We start from the raw sequence: 14,062 nt of genomic DNA on the forward strand, positions 1-14,062 counted from the left end.
ACGTAGTGTGCTTTTGTTCAGGAAATGGATTTGCACATCAAATGGTTTTGCAATCACCTTGACAACCCAATGCCTGTAATATCACAAACTCAGAGCCCTGGTTGTTGTATGCAACATTTGGCAGGTTATCTGGACTCTAACTCACTTTTTGTAATAGCCAAGAAAAGAATTCATATTGATCATAATCAATCATGGCAACTTATAGCGAAAGAATTGCAATTACATTGTTTTTTGAAGTGAACGTTAACATATCTTTATTTAATAGCATCTTACAAAGTAAAGCAATTACAGAGCAGTAATTATACAGCTTTGCCACTATCAGATAACTTAAAAAAAAAGCAACTAACAGCCTTTCATTACATGACAACAGCTAAAAAGTAGCTTTTCGTTGAGTCCTTTTTCTTCCATTATATCCACTGATGGGATAATTATTCTGTCTCTTTTCAGAATGCATTAAACTGCCTGACGGTGAGAATTGCAGAATGCAAACAGCGATTTAAAGTAATTACCTTTATGCCAATACCATCAAACTCGAGCTCATATCGTTTGTCACGGTCCTAGTGGATTTTGACTGCATGTAACAGATCGGAGCACTACTGTAGGTCAGGCTATGTGAGATCATCTAGATAATGCAACAACAGGAAGGAAACTCTGGGAGGATACGGAGATGTGACAAAGGTCATGAACTACATTCACCACCACAGCAGTAAGTCCTGTTGCTTTGACGGGTTGACTAGGAGTCGCAGGACAGTTTCAGAAAAATAAGCCTAAGATGTAATCATATGAATATGCTGAAAGCAGTAGCTGTTTTTCATCATCTTTAATAAACACTGATAAACCTGAAAACATGAAATATTGATATACAAGCTTTATTTCACTTTTTGTTACATGAATAATGACAGCTTTTTTAAATCACTTGTGGTGTTTTTTTTAGGCACATCACCACAGTCCACCATTATTTTAGCACTATATGTCATTTCTTGTTTTAAATCAAAACATTTCCACATTGTTGAAAACAGACAAAAGACATGACGTATTTAAAGGGAACAGCTTTGAAGTGAGAAGTGAGATGTTAAGTTCAGTTAAAAGTTTTTCCTTCAATATGAATCCACATCAGGCTAACAGCTAGTCCAACAGGAACAGAGACCAAAGCAGATTTCTATTGCTAGGATATGCTTATAGTAGGTAATAGCAATTGCCGAACTTTAAACCATCAAGTTATTTTATATTAAACATGGAGGTAGGAAGCATTGCCCTTCGAATAACCTTTCTGTGTGAACCATACAGAAAACTAACTGACTACCTAATTAAAAAGGCCTTATAATATATAATTAGTCAATAATATTCCAGCTTCAGTTGTTTTTCTTTTTCTACCAGTAACAAGTAGCTTGTTTTATTCTTAAGATGTAGCTTATATAGGAGTTACTTGTGGCACAATACTTTCTACCTCCATTTTCTTTGTAGTTAGCCATCAGCTTTGCAAAATGCAAAAGTAACAGGCTTTTAATTTGTAAAATAATATCCTAATAAAGCAGTAATTTGGGGTAGTGGAAAAAAATTGGATCAGAGAACCTATCTTTACCTTTCCTTTAAGTTTAGTTTTGACTTTTTGTCTTCTGTTCTGAACTATTTAAAATTTAAACTTAGAAACAGCTGCGATTTGTGTGACAGCAGCCGAAAACAGTTATCGTATACATTTATTATAGAAAAGAAACAAAATAAAATCTTAGGTTCATACCAGTCAAAAAAAAAAAGAAGAACCACTGTTGGGGCCGTTATCAGACAGCAGGGGTGTTGATAGATTTTGAGGACATATCCTCCACTCTGATCACTAAAACTTATGTGATTCACGCCTCTCTTGACCTGCCAAGCCCCAAGTTTTTTCTCTAGGACCTGCTTATTGCCCCATCTTTTGCTCACTGACTGTTTACGACTCCCAGAGTAATTCTGGATTCCAGATACAGCAGCCTAAGAAAATCCATCTGTTTATGGAAACTAAGATTGTCCAGGTTCTTTAAGCTCTGAGATATTTACATTTTCTGTCGTGGGTGTAATCGGCGTAGGAGCTGATAAACTTATTCCAATGCCTCCTGAATCAGCTGGAATTTCCACCCCTGGTGGCTTCAGTGCTGAATCATGGCCTACTGGTGCTACTTCAGTCATTGATGGAATAATCTGAGTAGATGGAGGTGGATTTATAGGTGTCTGAACTGCTGGAGCAGTTCCAATGGTCTCAGATGCAGAAGCAGCCTCGGTTGCCTTTGCCATCACTGCAGCCTTGCTCTCCATCTCCTCCATCCTCCGCTGTACCATCCGAGGCATCAGCTGCACATAGGTGCCCATCAAGCGATGGTTTGTGCGGATCAGCTTCCCAGCACAGCTGTCAACGCACCTCTCCTTGGAAACAAGAACGTTAGCATAAAATATTAGATTTTTATGAATAATCCATCTGCATTATACATTAAAATACTGAGATAATAATTGGCACCAGGGTAACTCAGCTATTCTGTGGCAAAAAAAACACCATATTTGTAACAAGATGTTGACTTAGATGCAGTGTATTATGTTGGTTGGGGTGATTTATTTTATAGTACCTCATCCATTGTGAGGTTTCTGTAGTTGAAGTTGCTTGTGCAGCGCTGGAAGCAGATCTCAGTCATGCGGTTGTAAACCAGCAGGAAATCCCGCAGCTGGAAGAGATCCAGTTTATAAGAATCATCACCACTTTTAATACTTAAACAGTGAGTTTAAAAGTGACTTACGTTTCTAAGCTGCTGGTCAGGATCCATCGTAATTCTCCTCGGTGGCGATTCACTGGTCCGCTAATGTGGAAACAAGCAGCCTGCACGCCAGATCTACGGAAGCTATGAAATCCGGGTTTTAATAATTCTACATAAAATCGGACAGATGAAGCAAATAAACAGGAAGATAAAATTAACTAAAGTTACAAAATCAAAACAAACTGCTTGAAATAGAACATTAAGACGTAGGATTTAACATGGCATGACATTCACATGGAGGCCGCCATGTTTTGAAACAAAGATCGTCTCTGAGAAGAGTTCTCACTCTGAGACAGACGTTTCAAACTCAATCCCATCAGTTTTCTTTCTTTTTTACTGACAGTTTTTTATGGCTACATAATGATTACATGATCATCAGTATTTGAAAAACGTTGAAAACAGAAGCTTTTGAAATAAACTTGATTTTAGTTGTAGTTTCTTTAGTCAATTAAAGTTTTTATTCAAAGGTAATCATTTGTTATGAATACCTTCTAAATTATGTTTTTAATGAACTTGCTAAATTCTAACTGAAGATCCCTCCCCTCAGTGTGTTTACTCTCATTGACTTCCACTGATTTTCAGTCATTTTTGATCCATTCTATGGCTTAACCATGACAATAACCCAAACCTAATTACCAGTGCATAACTCATCCTAACCCCACGCTAAAGCCAATCACACATTAGATCTAAACCTAGCTGTTATTAAAACAGGTTGTGAGGACCGGACAAATGTCCTCACTTTATAACAACTGATAGTTGTCTATTAGATGGTGAAATCAGAAAAAAATGGTCCTGACTTCAATGCCCACAGAGGAGCACACACACATCATTGGAAACCTGAACCAAATAAATTCATGAACAGGGACGTTTACTGGTAGCAAGGTTTTAGCAAATTTCACCAGATCACTCTTCAAAAACCATGAAATATGCCTTTATGTCTTTTTAAGACGTTACGTCTCTGGAGGACTCATTTCATTGTCTTTAAAATCTAGATAATTAAATGTTTATAAATTTCCACCTATATCTATCAAAAGAGTGACAGCTGTGCTATGGCTCCTCAATCTTGGCAAGTAATAGTGTAGTATTAATAGTTGTTTTATCTGGTTGCTGTAACATACATTAAGGAACAGCTAAGGGATGAATAAAACAATCGAATGGGAACATCTGGTAAAACCAAATAGTCCTTTTTATTGTCCCTAATATCATTTGATAATTTTGCTGCCATTACGGGTTGTTCTAGAACACGTGTCAAACACAAGGGGATAAAGTGGAGCCATATGTTCTTTTAAAGTACTGTATAAAGTGGATTAAACTGCAAAAAAAGGGGAATAGTCAAAAGTCATTGTTTTCATGAATAAAATGATGAAATCAAAGTTCAATTTATACAGCTACAACTGGCCTATTTAAAGACTTGACAATTCCAGTGGGACAATGTTAAAATTAGTTTGACACCTTTGTTCTGGACCAATAATATTAGAATTTTGTGTGAGACTATCCATATCTATTCTAAACTAAATACGAAATTGAATAAATATAAAAATGAACTGTAAAACTACTGTTTAAAGATTATAATTAAAATTAAGAGATAAGTGAACTTTATCAATTTAAATAAGATGAACAAAATATCATTGCAGGCACAAGGTCAGGGTTTGTGCCTGCAATGACCCTGTGAGGTCCCCATTAGGGGGTGGTGCACGCCTAGCCTCACACCTCTGGGCTCTCATGCATGTCCACCTCGGGTATGACGAGCCACAGCTGGAGCCCATGGGCTCGTTGCTGCGGTCCTGTGGGACCTAGGCAGTGTGGCCTGTCGGGCCCCTCAGGAATTGGGCTCCTTTCAGGCTCCGGGTGTTCTTTTTGACCATTCTCTGGTGGGTGCGGCCATGCGTATGTCTGCCCTCTTTTTGTTCCCAGTGATTCCGTCTCTTTATCGATCCTGGGCCCTGTAGGGCGAGACTGGGGCCACCCACACCTGCTATTAAGCATATAATCCTTCATACAAGACTATACCCGTGCATACATACCTGTGGTATGTATGCATTAGTTTGGTTTGGTTCCAGGTGTTCATGGATACACACTAATACAAAATACTAAGCTAAAGCTACAGATACATACCACCCTGAATAATATTGTGTAATCACCATAAGTACTGGCTTCCACACACATGGATATCTAAGGGATCTTAGATCTTAGGTCTTGAAATTTTTTGTTGATATTTAATTGGTTCTCTGATGTCTTCTGTTTGCTGTTTTTATGTTCTTTGTTTTCTTTCCCATTCGTCTCATAAAGGTGTGAAAGCAGACATCTAGGAGTTACGGCATATCTTCTGCTTTGTCTATTTATTTTGTTTTAGTTTCTCTCTTTTCATGATCTCTTACTGGTCTCTATCTCTTTCCCTCTCCCCTTAGTTGTTACACCCTTTTTTTTCTTACCTCCCTTTCCAAGTGTCTTTTTTTATTCGATTTTACTTTTATTCAATTTCACTCCCAAAATAATTTTCAATAGAGTTTCAAATACAAGTACCAAGCAGAACCTTATGAAAACAGTCATAATGGTGAAAGCAAATCTGTATGGCTATCCTCTGACTCAGGACAGGCACAAAAAGAAAGAAAAAAAATGTGTGCACTTGCTGCAGCTGTTCATTGTTATTAAGTCTCATCAGAGAGGAGGATTTCTTTACATTAAGCCGTCACTGTCAAGTCTGGGTATCTTCCTGACATATACCCTTTTTCAAAAAAGAAAAAAAAAGAGGAAAGGACTTGAAAAGGTTTTCCTTTCACCTTTCATAGTGCAATCATCCACTGTCGCAGGAAACTTTAAATCTGCAGCTCAACCAAAGGAATTTAGGATTAATCCTGTGCCTCAGGGCTTCTGATGAGCAATGTCATGTTGAGACTGAAACTTTGATGGAATTCATGGCAATGGTCTTTTTTCTGGGAGTATTTGTTAAAAAAAACCACAAAATATTGTTAGTCACAGCTGAGAAGATCCATGTATATAGCCTTGGAAAAGTATAAACGCACCGTAAACTTTTGTCATATTCCAACCATAAACGTTTTAGGGGATCTCATGTAATAGGGTGACATAAGGGTCTGATAGAATTTTAAATGGAGGAAATTACCATAGGCTATATAAAAATACAAATCTGAAAAATGTGACATGCATTATTTGCAGCCCCTCATAAAAAAAGGTTTATTCAAACAACTCATAAGAAATACTGTTGATTGTATGTACTGAGATCCTTATCTTATTCTTAGCTTATTATATTCCTATATCTTATTTTACACTGTTTATCTGAGAAGGTTGTATGTCATTTTACTGTGTGGATTGTAATTTTATTTACGGTATGTTAATTACTTATTTTATTCTGTCTTGTTATATCATATTTTATTTTGCTGTATTATACTTCTGTAAACGGCTTTGCAAGAAAATAATTTCCTACGAGGGATTAATAAAGTAATTCTAAATCTTAACTCATAGCTGAAAGAATTTTCATGTGTGTCTCTACCAACTTTGCACATCTAATAATTTGGAAGTTTTGCAGATTGTTTTTTGCAAAAGCAACTCAGACCTTGGCTAATTGCACACACAGTTTCTGTGAACTTAATTTTTGAAGACCTTTTTAATTGTCTTTAGATCTAGACTTTGACCAGACCTTTCTAAGAGGTAAAAAAAAAAAAAAAAAAAGGTTTGATCTAAACTATTCCATTTGGATTTTACCTGTATGTTTAAGTTAGCATGTCACAAATGTTTTACATTACCTATCTTTCCATGAGGTCCTACCATCATACAGCATGATGCAACCACCATGTCTCCCCATGACATGGTGTATTTATTGTAGAATGATGTGCAATGTTAGATAACGCTACAAACAGTATGTAGGCCAAAAGGTTACATACTGTATCTGTCTGGCCGTGGTGTGTTTTCATCCTGTGTTGTGGTAAATTTAAAAAGAAAATTCTTACATCTTACTTTAAAAATGTATTTATGGACTTTATGTCCGGAAGTTCCGTTTTTTAGCTCATGGATATTCAAGTCTTAACAACAGATTCTCTAACCTGAGATATGGATCTCTGCAGCAGCTCCATATGAACCATTGGGCTTTTGGCAGTTTCTCCAAGTGATAATTTGATTATAATCTTTGCTTTTCCTCTCAGGCTTTTCCTGTCCTGTTTGCTCCTCGTTTTGTATACACTCTGCGTATACAAAATGACAATAAAAGTTGTCTAAGTCTACTGCTCTAAAGTCCAGTGACAAGTGCTTTAATCCATCTGATGCTCTGAATTGTACTTGGTGATGTAAGACTTGGATACAGCCTCTTTGCTATGGAAACCCATTCATTGAAACCCCCTCTATACTGTTCTTGAACAATCTGAGGGCTAGATGAAATTTGGAGATCTGTAGTGATTGACCAGGCAGAAAGTTGCCAACCTCATGCAGTAGCATGCGCCGCAGCTTACACGGCCTATAACTTGTTGATGGAGTTTCTGTAATTTCAAGCATCTTTCACATTTTGTATTATGTTATATTGTCACTAACAGGTAACTGTGAAGGAAACTGAACGTCTGTAACATCCTGTCACCACACTGGAATTTACTGAGCTTTTAAGAGTGATATAAAAGCAGTCAGCATTTCAAGGGGCTGGATTTTTTTATACCCATGGCCTGGGAAGTTACTGGAACATCTGATTTCAAATATTTGGATCGGTGAGCCATGTTTGGCACTATATTGTGGTTCTTTGTCTTAATGACGTTGTGAAGTCTATGAATTCTCTCAAAGCTCTTTACACATAACAGATGGATTCATAATAAAACTGAATTTGACACAAAATGACAATAAAACAATCAACTGCGAACATCTGGTAAAACCAATCACTCCTTTTTATTGTCTCTCATTTCATTTTATCTTTTAGCTGCCATCCCTGCTTGGTTTTGAAGGCAGATGGTTGCGCTGGATTTTACTCAAGAGGTTTGAATAAAAATGCTGGGTAAATCTTTTATTGTTTGTATTGTTTTATTGTTCAACATTTTGTAAACTGTGAATACTTTTGCTACCAATTCACAACGAGGCTCTAAATTGTTTTGGTATGTCACATAAAATTAAACTTCAGATAGATTTAGTGAAAATGGCAGTTGTAAAGCAACAAAACTTTGGCAACTGAATTATTTTTTTCCCTTCTGTGACTGTTATGAAACAGTTGGAGCTGAGCCTCAGACTTTAAATAATAAGGCATAAAACAATAAATAAATATTTACCAGAAAAGTTACAGAACCTATTTGAATTAGAAGAGGACAACAGCAGATGGATTGGATTTTAAACCCAGGTTTGGCCGGTTAATGTTAAAAACAATGTGTATTTCTGTTGCTGGTTATAAATTATGGAATTATCAAAATGTCACCCTGGAGAGTTGTACTAGTATATTTCATTTTAAGAAAATAAAAAAAGAAGCTAAAATTAACATTTATGCGATGGGAGATGAAAGAAATTGATGATTTATATTTGTATGTTTATTATCTTTCTTCTACATATGTGAATGATTTGACAAGGGGCAGGGGTTACAAGTTTATCTTCCTCCTGCTACTTTTCATTTGTGGTGTTTAATGATACCATATTTTATTAATTGTATTTGGGTATATGAAAGAAATAAAATAATAAAAAATCCAAACAATAAATAAAAAAGGACTTTTATTTTGGAGGATATCTTTGTAGCCTTTCTGTATCTCTATCCAAAAATGCTTTTGGGTCACTTATAACACATTAAGTGGGAAATAGATCCTTGTCCGCCTTTAAGAGACTGTCAACAAATAGTGTGCTTGAAGGCCTGTAAATGCTGAGTTCAACTCAGAGCGCCGTCCTGTCAGCAGACAGATGGTCGGTAAATTACTCTGCAGATTGGGGATTACAGAGAGAAAGACATTCATTTAAACCGATGGGGCATTAGCTCATAGACTGTGAACACAATGACCTTTATCATTGCTTTCACATAGAAAATCCTCTGTGGGTGACATTTACAGTTTAAACAGATTGACAGTTTTCCCTGTTGGGAAGATGGAAAATTAAACCACTATTTATCATTATCGTTATTCATTTGCTTCTAGTTTCTGTGCTGTTGGCTTAATCCATAAAATTATTTAAAAGCTGGTTCACATGTGCAAAGGCAAGTGCAATTATGTAAAAAGCTCTTACCCACATCATGGAAAAAAAAAAAGCTGCTTTCACACTTTTTTTTATGAAATGTCTGCTGATGGACGAATAAGAGACATCAAAGGAGTAAAGTTCCTCCGTGTCCTCTGATGATTACCTTTGTTTTCCTGTGTTTCACAATAACCTACAATTTCCACATGGCTCTTGACCTCTAAATGTCACACAACATTTCCCCTCTTTCTTTTTAAGTAGTTTATTTCACAGAGAAGCACAGTTATGTTTCTATTGCTCAACATGACTATAAGAGGTAGATTGTCTGCGTCAAGAAGGAAATTGCTTAACTCTGCCAGGCATAGAGAAAATTGAAGATGATAGTTGCTGTTTTTGTGCTGAAAATATAAAATAGTTTTCTAGAAAACATTGTAAAACATTTGAGACAAGTAATTGACTTATATATAAATATGTAGTTAGCCGCTATCATGACTAAAGCTGTCAGTGACTTGATCTGAACAACTCAGAATAGTTTCTTCCTCTGAAATCTGTATACATATCTTCCCATCACTTCCATTATGCTTTTCTTTTCTTTCCCAGTTTTCAGGATTTTCCGCCCAATTTCTTCTTCCTCCTCTCACGCTCTCTTGTAAGCCATCCCATCCTATAATTTCCTTCTCCTCCATGTTGATGCCCCTCTCTCTTTGCATCTCCTCGGCTTCCTGTGCTATCTGTTGACTGTTGAGATAGATGCTGCTGTGAGAGACCATGACGGCAGTGTCTCTGCAGGGCAGGTGAGCATCCACTTCCGCATCTATCTCCAAGAAGGCGTTGGAAGGAGGAGTGAGGTGGTCTGCCTGCAGATCCTGCTGCTTGTTGCGTCCTTGTCCCTGGCCTTGCAGGTGACGGTGTTTCTTGCGTTTTTTCGCAATCTTCAGATCCAGCGAAGCATAATTCAGGTCAGGCTCTACAGGCTGTTTTTAAAAGGAAATATGTTAGCGTGCGATATTTTATACATCTTTTTTTTTTTCTCAGACACGTATCTATTTTTATAAAGCCCATCTTGCTTATTTTTAGAACACTTTGTTCTTGTCTGTGTTCACTGGTTTGCAGTTTCAATGACCACAATGTGTACAAACATGCTAGCTGCCTTCCGTTCTGAAACCAAATCTGTCAGCATGGTCTTAACATGTCACGCATTTCTATTTTTGCATAAATTTTTCAACTTATATAAAATGCAATGAGACATCTATTTTTTTTTTTCGTGCACAAAAAAACAACCATAATAAGACCGGTACCAGCGTGTCCATGGGTTCCGACCAGCTTCGCAGTTCCTGCAATAAAAACCTTCCCAAAGCAAGACACTGCCATCACCATGCTTTACAGCAGGTAGAATGTGCTAACAGGGACTTGCAGCTAATTTCCTCCAACATATTTTTTAAAGATGTGTAATAGAGCCCTGTTTTACATCTTTTCACCTTGGATCTTTTAAAGCCCTAACCAGCAACTCCACTGTTTCATTATAGCTGCTAACCTCTAAAAATTACGATAAGCACAGAGCTTTAAAGGACTTTTCTGGACAAACCATATGAGAATCTGGTGTCAAATTACGTATTAAGCATTTTCGCACAATCAGCGCAATAATTAGGAATTTCTGTAAATTTGTTTAAGAAATTTAAATGTACACAAATCTTCTCTTAACTAAATAGAATTTTGAATTTTTCTAAATCTCACATTTCAATTGTAAAAAATGGTCTGATCACTCACAGTAAGCTTTGTATTAAACATTAGTGATTTATAAAGTGCAACACACAGATACCTCGCCAAATGGCATATTTTCTTTAATCTTCAAATTTTGAATGTTGATGCATAAAAATCATCCTTATCTATATGAATATTTAGTCACATATATATAATTTAAATTTAATAGTTTATCTTTTGGAAATGGTTATGGGTCCTGATAATTGAACGAATGTTTAATGCAAGAACAAAATAATAAATGTATCATTACCACATACTAAATGTACTTAAAGTCATGCTGGCTTTATGGAGAAAAGGTAAGATATTCTTCTGTGGCAGAATTTGTATTTTTGGTTCACTTTTTAAGGTGCGAGTAAATGTAAATCCCTAATTACAATTTATCGATATGACACAAATGTTGTCCAATAACATTACATTAAGTCTTCATCAGAAATAAAGTAAAACACAGAACTAAGGGAATATAAAAAGGTAACCTTTCACATTGAAAATATATTTTCTGTTTTTTATTTCTAAGGTATTATTCTCTTTTCCTGTGACTGCAAGACAAAAGCAATCATGATTTCTTTTTCAGGGTTAAAGAAAAACAAAACTAAGGTGAGCTGAACCAGCATTTTAATGTCCTATTAAATTGTTAGTAGAAAGACCACAGAATAAAATATTTACTGCTTCGCAGCAGAATGCCACTGGAGAAGAAACTACAGAGGTACACATCCTCATGTCACCGTGAGGCTCCTCGGAGCACAAGAAGCTCTGGTAGGTCAAGTAAAAGTCAGTGTCTTCATGACAAATCGTCGGCATCAAAAAGCAACATGAATGCACTAGATTAAGTCGACGCAATGTCAGCCAGGTGCTAATACGGCTCAATTGAATTAACAAAAGCCCAGGCAGCATCAGAAATGCTCATTATGCAGATTAAGATACAATGAAGCTGTTGGAGAAATGCCTTATGGCTGCTTATTTCTGACTCTTTGCAGCAGCTTTGCCTTGATCTCTGAAACTGTGATTATCCTTTTTAATTTTTAATAACTCAGAACAAAGATAATCCGTTTTGAAAACAATTTTCAAACTGCACTTACCTTTAGGCAATCTCTACTGCGCGGCATGGACATCGTCTCATAGCAAGCATCTGCAGAACCTGCCATTACACACATTGTTCAATTATTTTGCTGTCTACTTATGAAGCTCTACTATAAAGACAGTTAGGAAAGCACATATTTGAAAGTGGGAGTAGTTCATGCATGAACAGCACTGTAGGTGAGCTCCTCTGTGTCTAATTAGTTATTTGCTTTCAAAAACAGCTTTAAAAGTTTGATAAACGGAAATAGTTTTAAAGAACATACCATACTGTACGAAAAGAAAAAAATAGTTGTTTTTTTCCATTGTCTATAGACAACTCTAGTTGATAAGTTTGAATTTCAAAATTTGCTTTAAAGAACTCGCCGTTTAACGCATAATTATCCACTTAAGGTCTAACCTGTTGTATTTTATAAATTGAACTAGATATTATGAAAACTAATTAGTAGATGGAATACTAGTTAAAAAAGTAAAAACATAGACTATCATTTAGATTCCATAATTCAGATACCAGTCTGAGCCTCCTGCCATATTATTTGAAAGTCTATATACACTATAACTTTACAGCCTAGTCACTTGACATGCAAATAAGAAGAGGAAAACTTTTCAAGGTAAAACTTTTTTCTCTTTTTGAAATGCTCTTTACCACTCCTACACTGAAACTTTGAAAAATAAAATTTCTTTAAAAAAAGCATCTTTAAACAGCTTATGCCAAACCATTTTTTCCTTAGATTGGGTCATACATCAATAAACACAGTCAAAGATTTCCCCTTTCTTTTTAAAAGTAATGAGAATGGAGAGCTTACCACGTCTTTCTGTGCTGATGTTGCCATAGATTGGATTTTCCTGTCGCTCTTCTTCATTGTGGGGATTTTCCTGCTGCTCTCGATGACTGATGCCACTCAAATATTGTCCTTCATCATTAAACAGCCTGCAGAAATGAAAAAGCTCAATTTTAGACTATGTTTTGATTCTAAAATTTGACCAACAGTTTGATAGTCGGCAAAAAATAAAATGAACAGGTTTGAAATCTAATTGCATTTTTCACTGGTAAATGTTATTCCAAACAAAATAAGCAACAACATACGCTTCTTCTGAACTGTGAAGATGGCAGCAGTTATGTGGTTCTGCGTAAATAAAAAAGGAAACAATTTATAAAACATTGGAAATGGAAATAAAAACACAAACATTTTATGAAAAAGACAACCTTTAATTTACCTTTGCACCAAGTGTCTTTCTGTCTCATACAGAAGGTGATGTTGAGGCACACGGAGATTAACAAGGCCAGACATACAATGACCAGGGCTACATATGCACCTAGAAAACAGAAATCATAACATAACCTCAAAAAAAATTGCATAAAATTCTCTCAACATACAAAATCAAGAACTCTTCCTTTTCCTTTAATTCTTTTTAAACTCTCAAAATTAAAACTTCAGAATTTCCTTTTAATCCGGTGCTAAACAGCAAGCAGGAAAGCTAAAAGAATACCGTACAATATTTCTGAAAACACACTACAAAAATGTTTCTTTTGACAAGAATGTTTAGAATTTATTGAAGTTTTCCTCTCTCTAGTCTATTTCCTTATTTTAATGGCACAAAAAAACTTTTTTAATAAGCATTCCTACATTAAAGGTCAAATTTTTATGGCAAATCTGTGTTTTCTTAAGTAAATAACTTTCTATAGCTATTTTATTTATTTATTTTTAAACCTTTAGTCTTTTCTGTGACCTTGTGTCCCAAAGCTTCTCTACATTTGCTCCATTTGTGATCCGGCCTGTGCGAGACTCACGCTGAGTGTTTAACGTTGGTATTTTTCATATATAATAATAAGATATTAATTTTTCTTTCTACTATCCACATTTAAAACAAATGTTCTTACCGTCGATATCCATTTCTCCAGTTGCCCTAAACTAAGCTGGGTGTCTGTTTGACACAATTTTTCTCAGGCTACAGGGCATCACTGCGTTCCCTCAGTGAGGTGTGCTACAGTGTTGTCTATTTTTACCCCGCCTCTGCTCCCTCTCCGCTTTGACGGCGTCTTGAAACTGGCTGCTTTTCAGTTACAAACAGGAAACAATGTAACCTCATTTTGAAGCAGAACATCTCAATGCCATTTTGGAGTGTGGGGGGGTAACAATGCAATTTGAATGTAGATATTTGATCATGTTTTAACAAAATGGGACATTCCAAATTGACACTTGAGATATTTACCAAACCATACAATTAATTATATGTTAAAGGAGACTGTTTGTTAGAAAAAAGTTTTTACTGTGACGGTTGCTGTCTCAGGGTGGGAGTCACACATCAGA

General features: G+C 36.0%; 2 protein-coding genes across 2 annotated transcripts; both read right to left on the reverse strand.

Moving 5' to 3' along the window:
• Window positions 1–924: 924 nt before the first annotated feature.
• timm10b (translocase of inner mitochondrial membrane 10 homolog B (yeast)) lies at window positions 925–2,963 on the reverse strand. The gene is made up of 3 exons (XM_038285045.1): window positions 2,763–2,963; window positions 2,595–2,690; window positions 925–2,397 (listed from the first exon to the last, which is right to left on the reverse strand). The coding sequence occupies exons 1-3, from the start codon at window positions 2,787–2,789 to the stop codon at window positions 1,996–1,998; spliced, it is 525 nt and encodes a 174-aa protein (XP_038140973.1). The 5' UTR covers window positions 2,790–2,963; the 3' UTR covers window positions 925–1,995.
• Window positions 2,964–9,329: 6,366 nt separating this feature from the next.
• On the reverse strand, window positions 9,330–13,784 carry LOC119783476. The gene is made up of 6 exons (XM_038285033.1): window positions 13,633–13,784; window positions 12,969–13,067; window positions 12,838–12,877; window positions 12,557–12,681; window positions 11,753–11,811; window positions 9,330–9,889 (listed from the first exon to the last, which is right to left on the reverse strand). Exons 1-6 carry the CDS (start codon window positions 13,643–13,645, stop codon window positions 9,392–9,394), a joined length of 834 nt encoding a protein of 277 aa, XP_038140961.1. The 5' UTR covers window positions 13,646–13,784; the 3' UTR covers window positions 9,330–9,391.
• Between the last annotated feature and the right edge of the window lie 278 nt (window positions 13,785–14,062).

Source organism: Cyprinodon tularosa, unplaced genomic scaffold (assembly GCF_016077235.1).
Source record: "Cyprinodon tularosa strain WSP-4 unplaced genomic scaffold, ASM1607723v1 ctg205, whole genome shotgun sequence".
Lineage (NCBI taxonomy): Eukaryota > Metazoa > Chordata > Actinopteri > Cyprinodontiformes > Cyprinodontidae > Cyprinodon > Cyprinodon tularosa.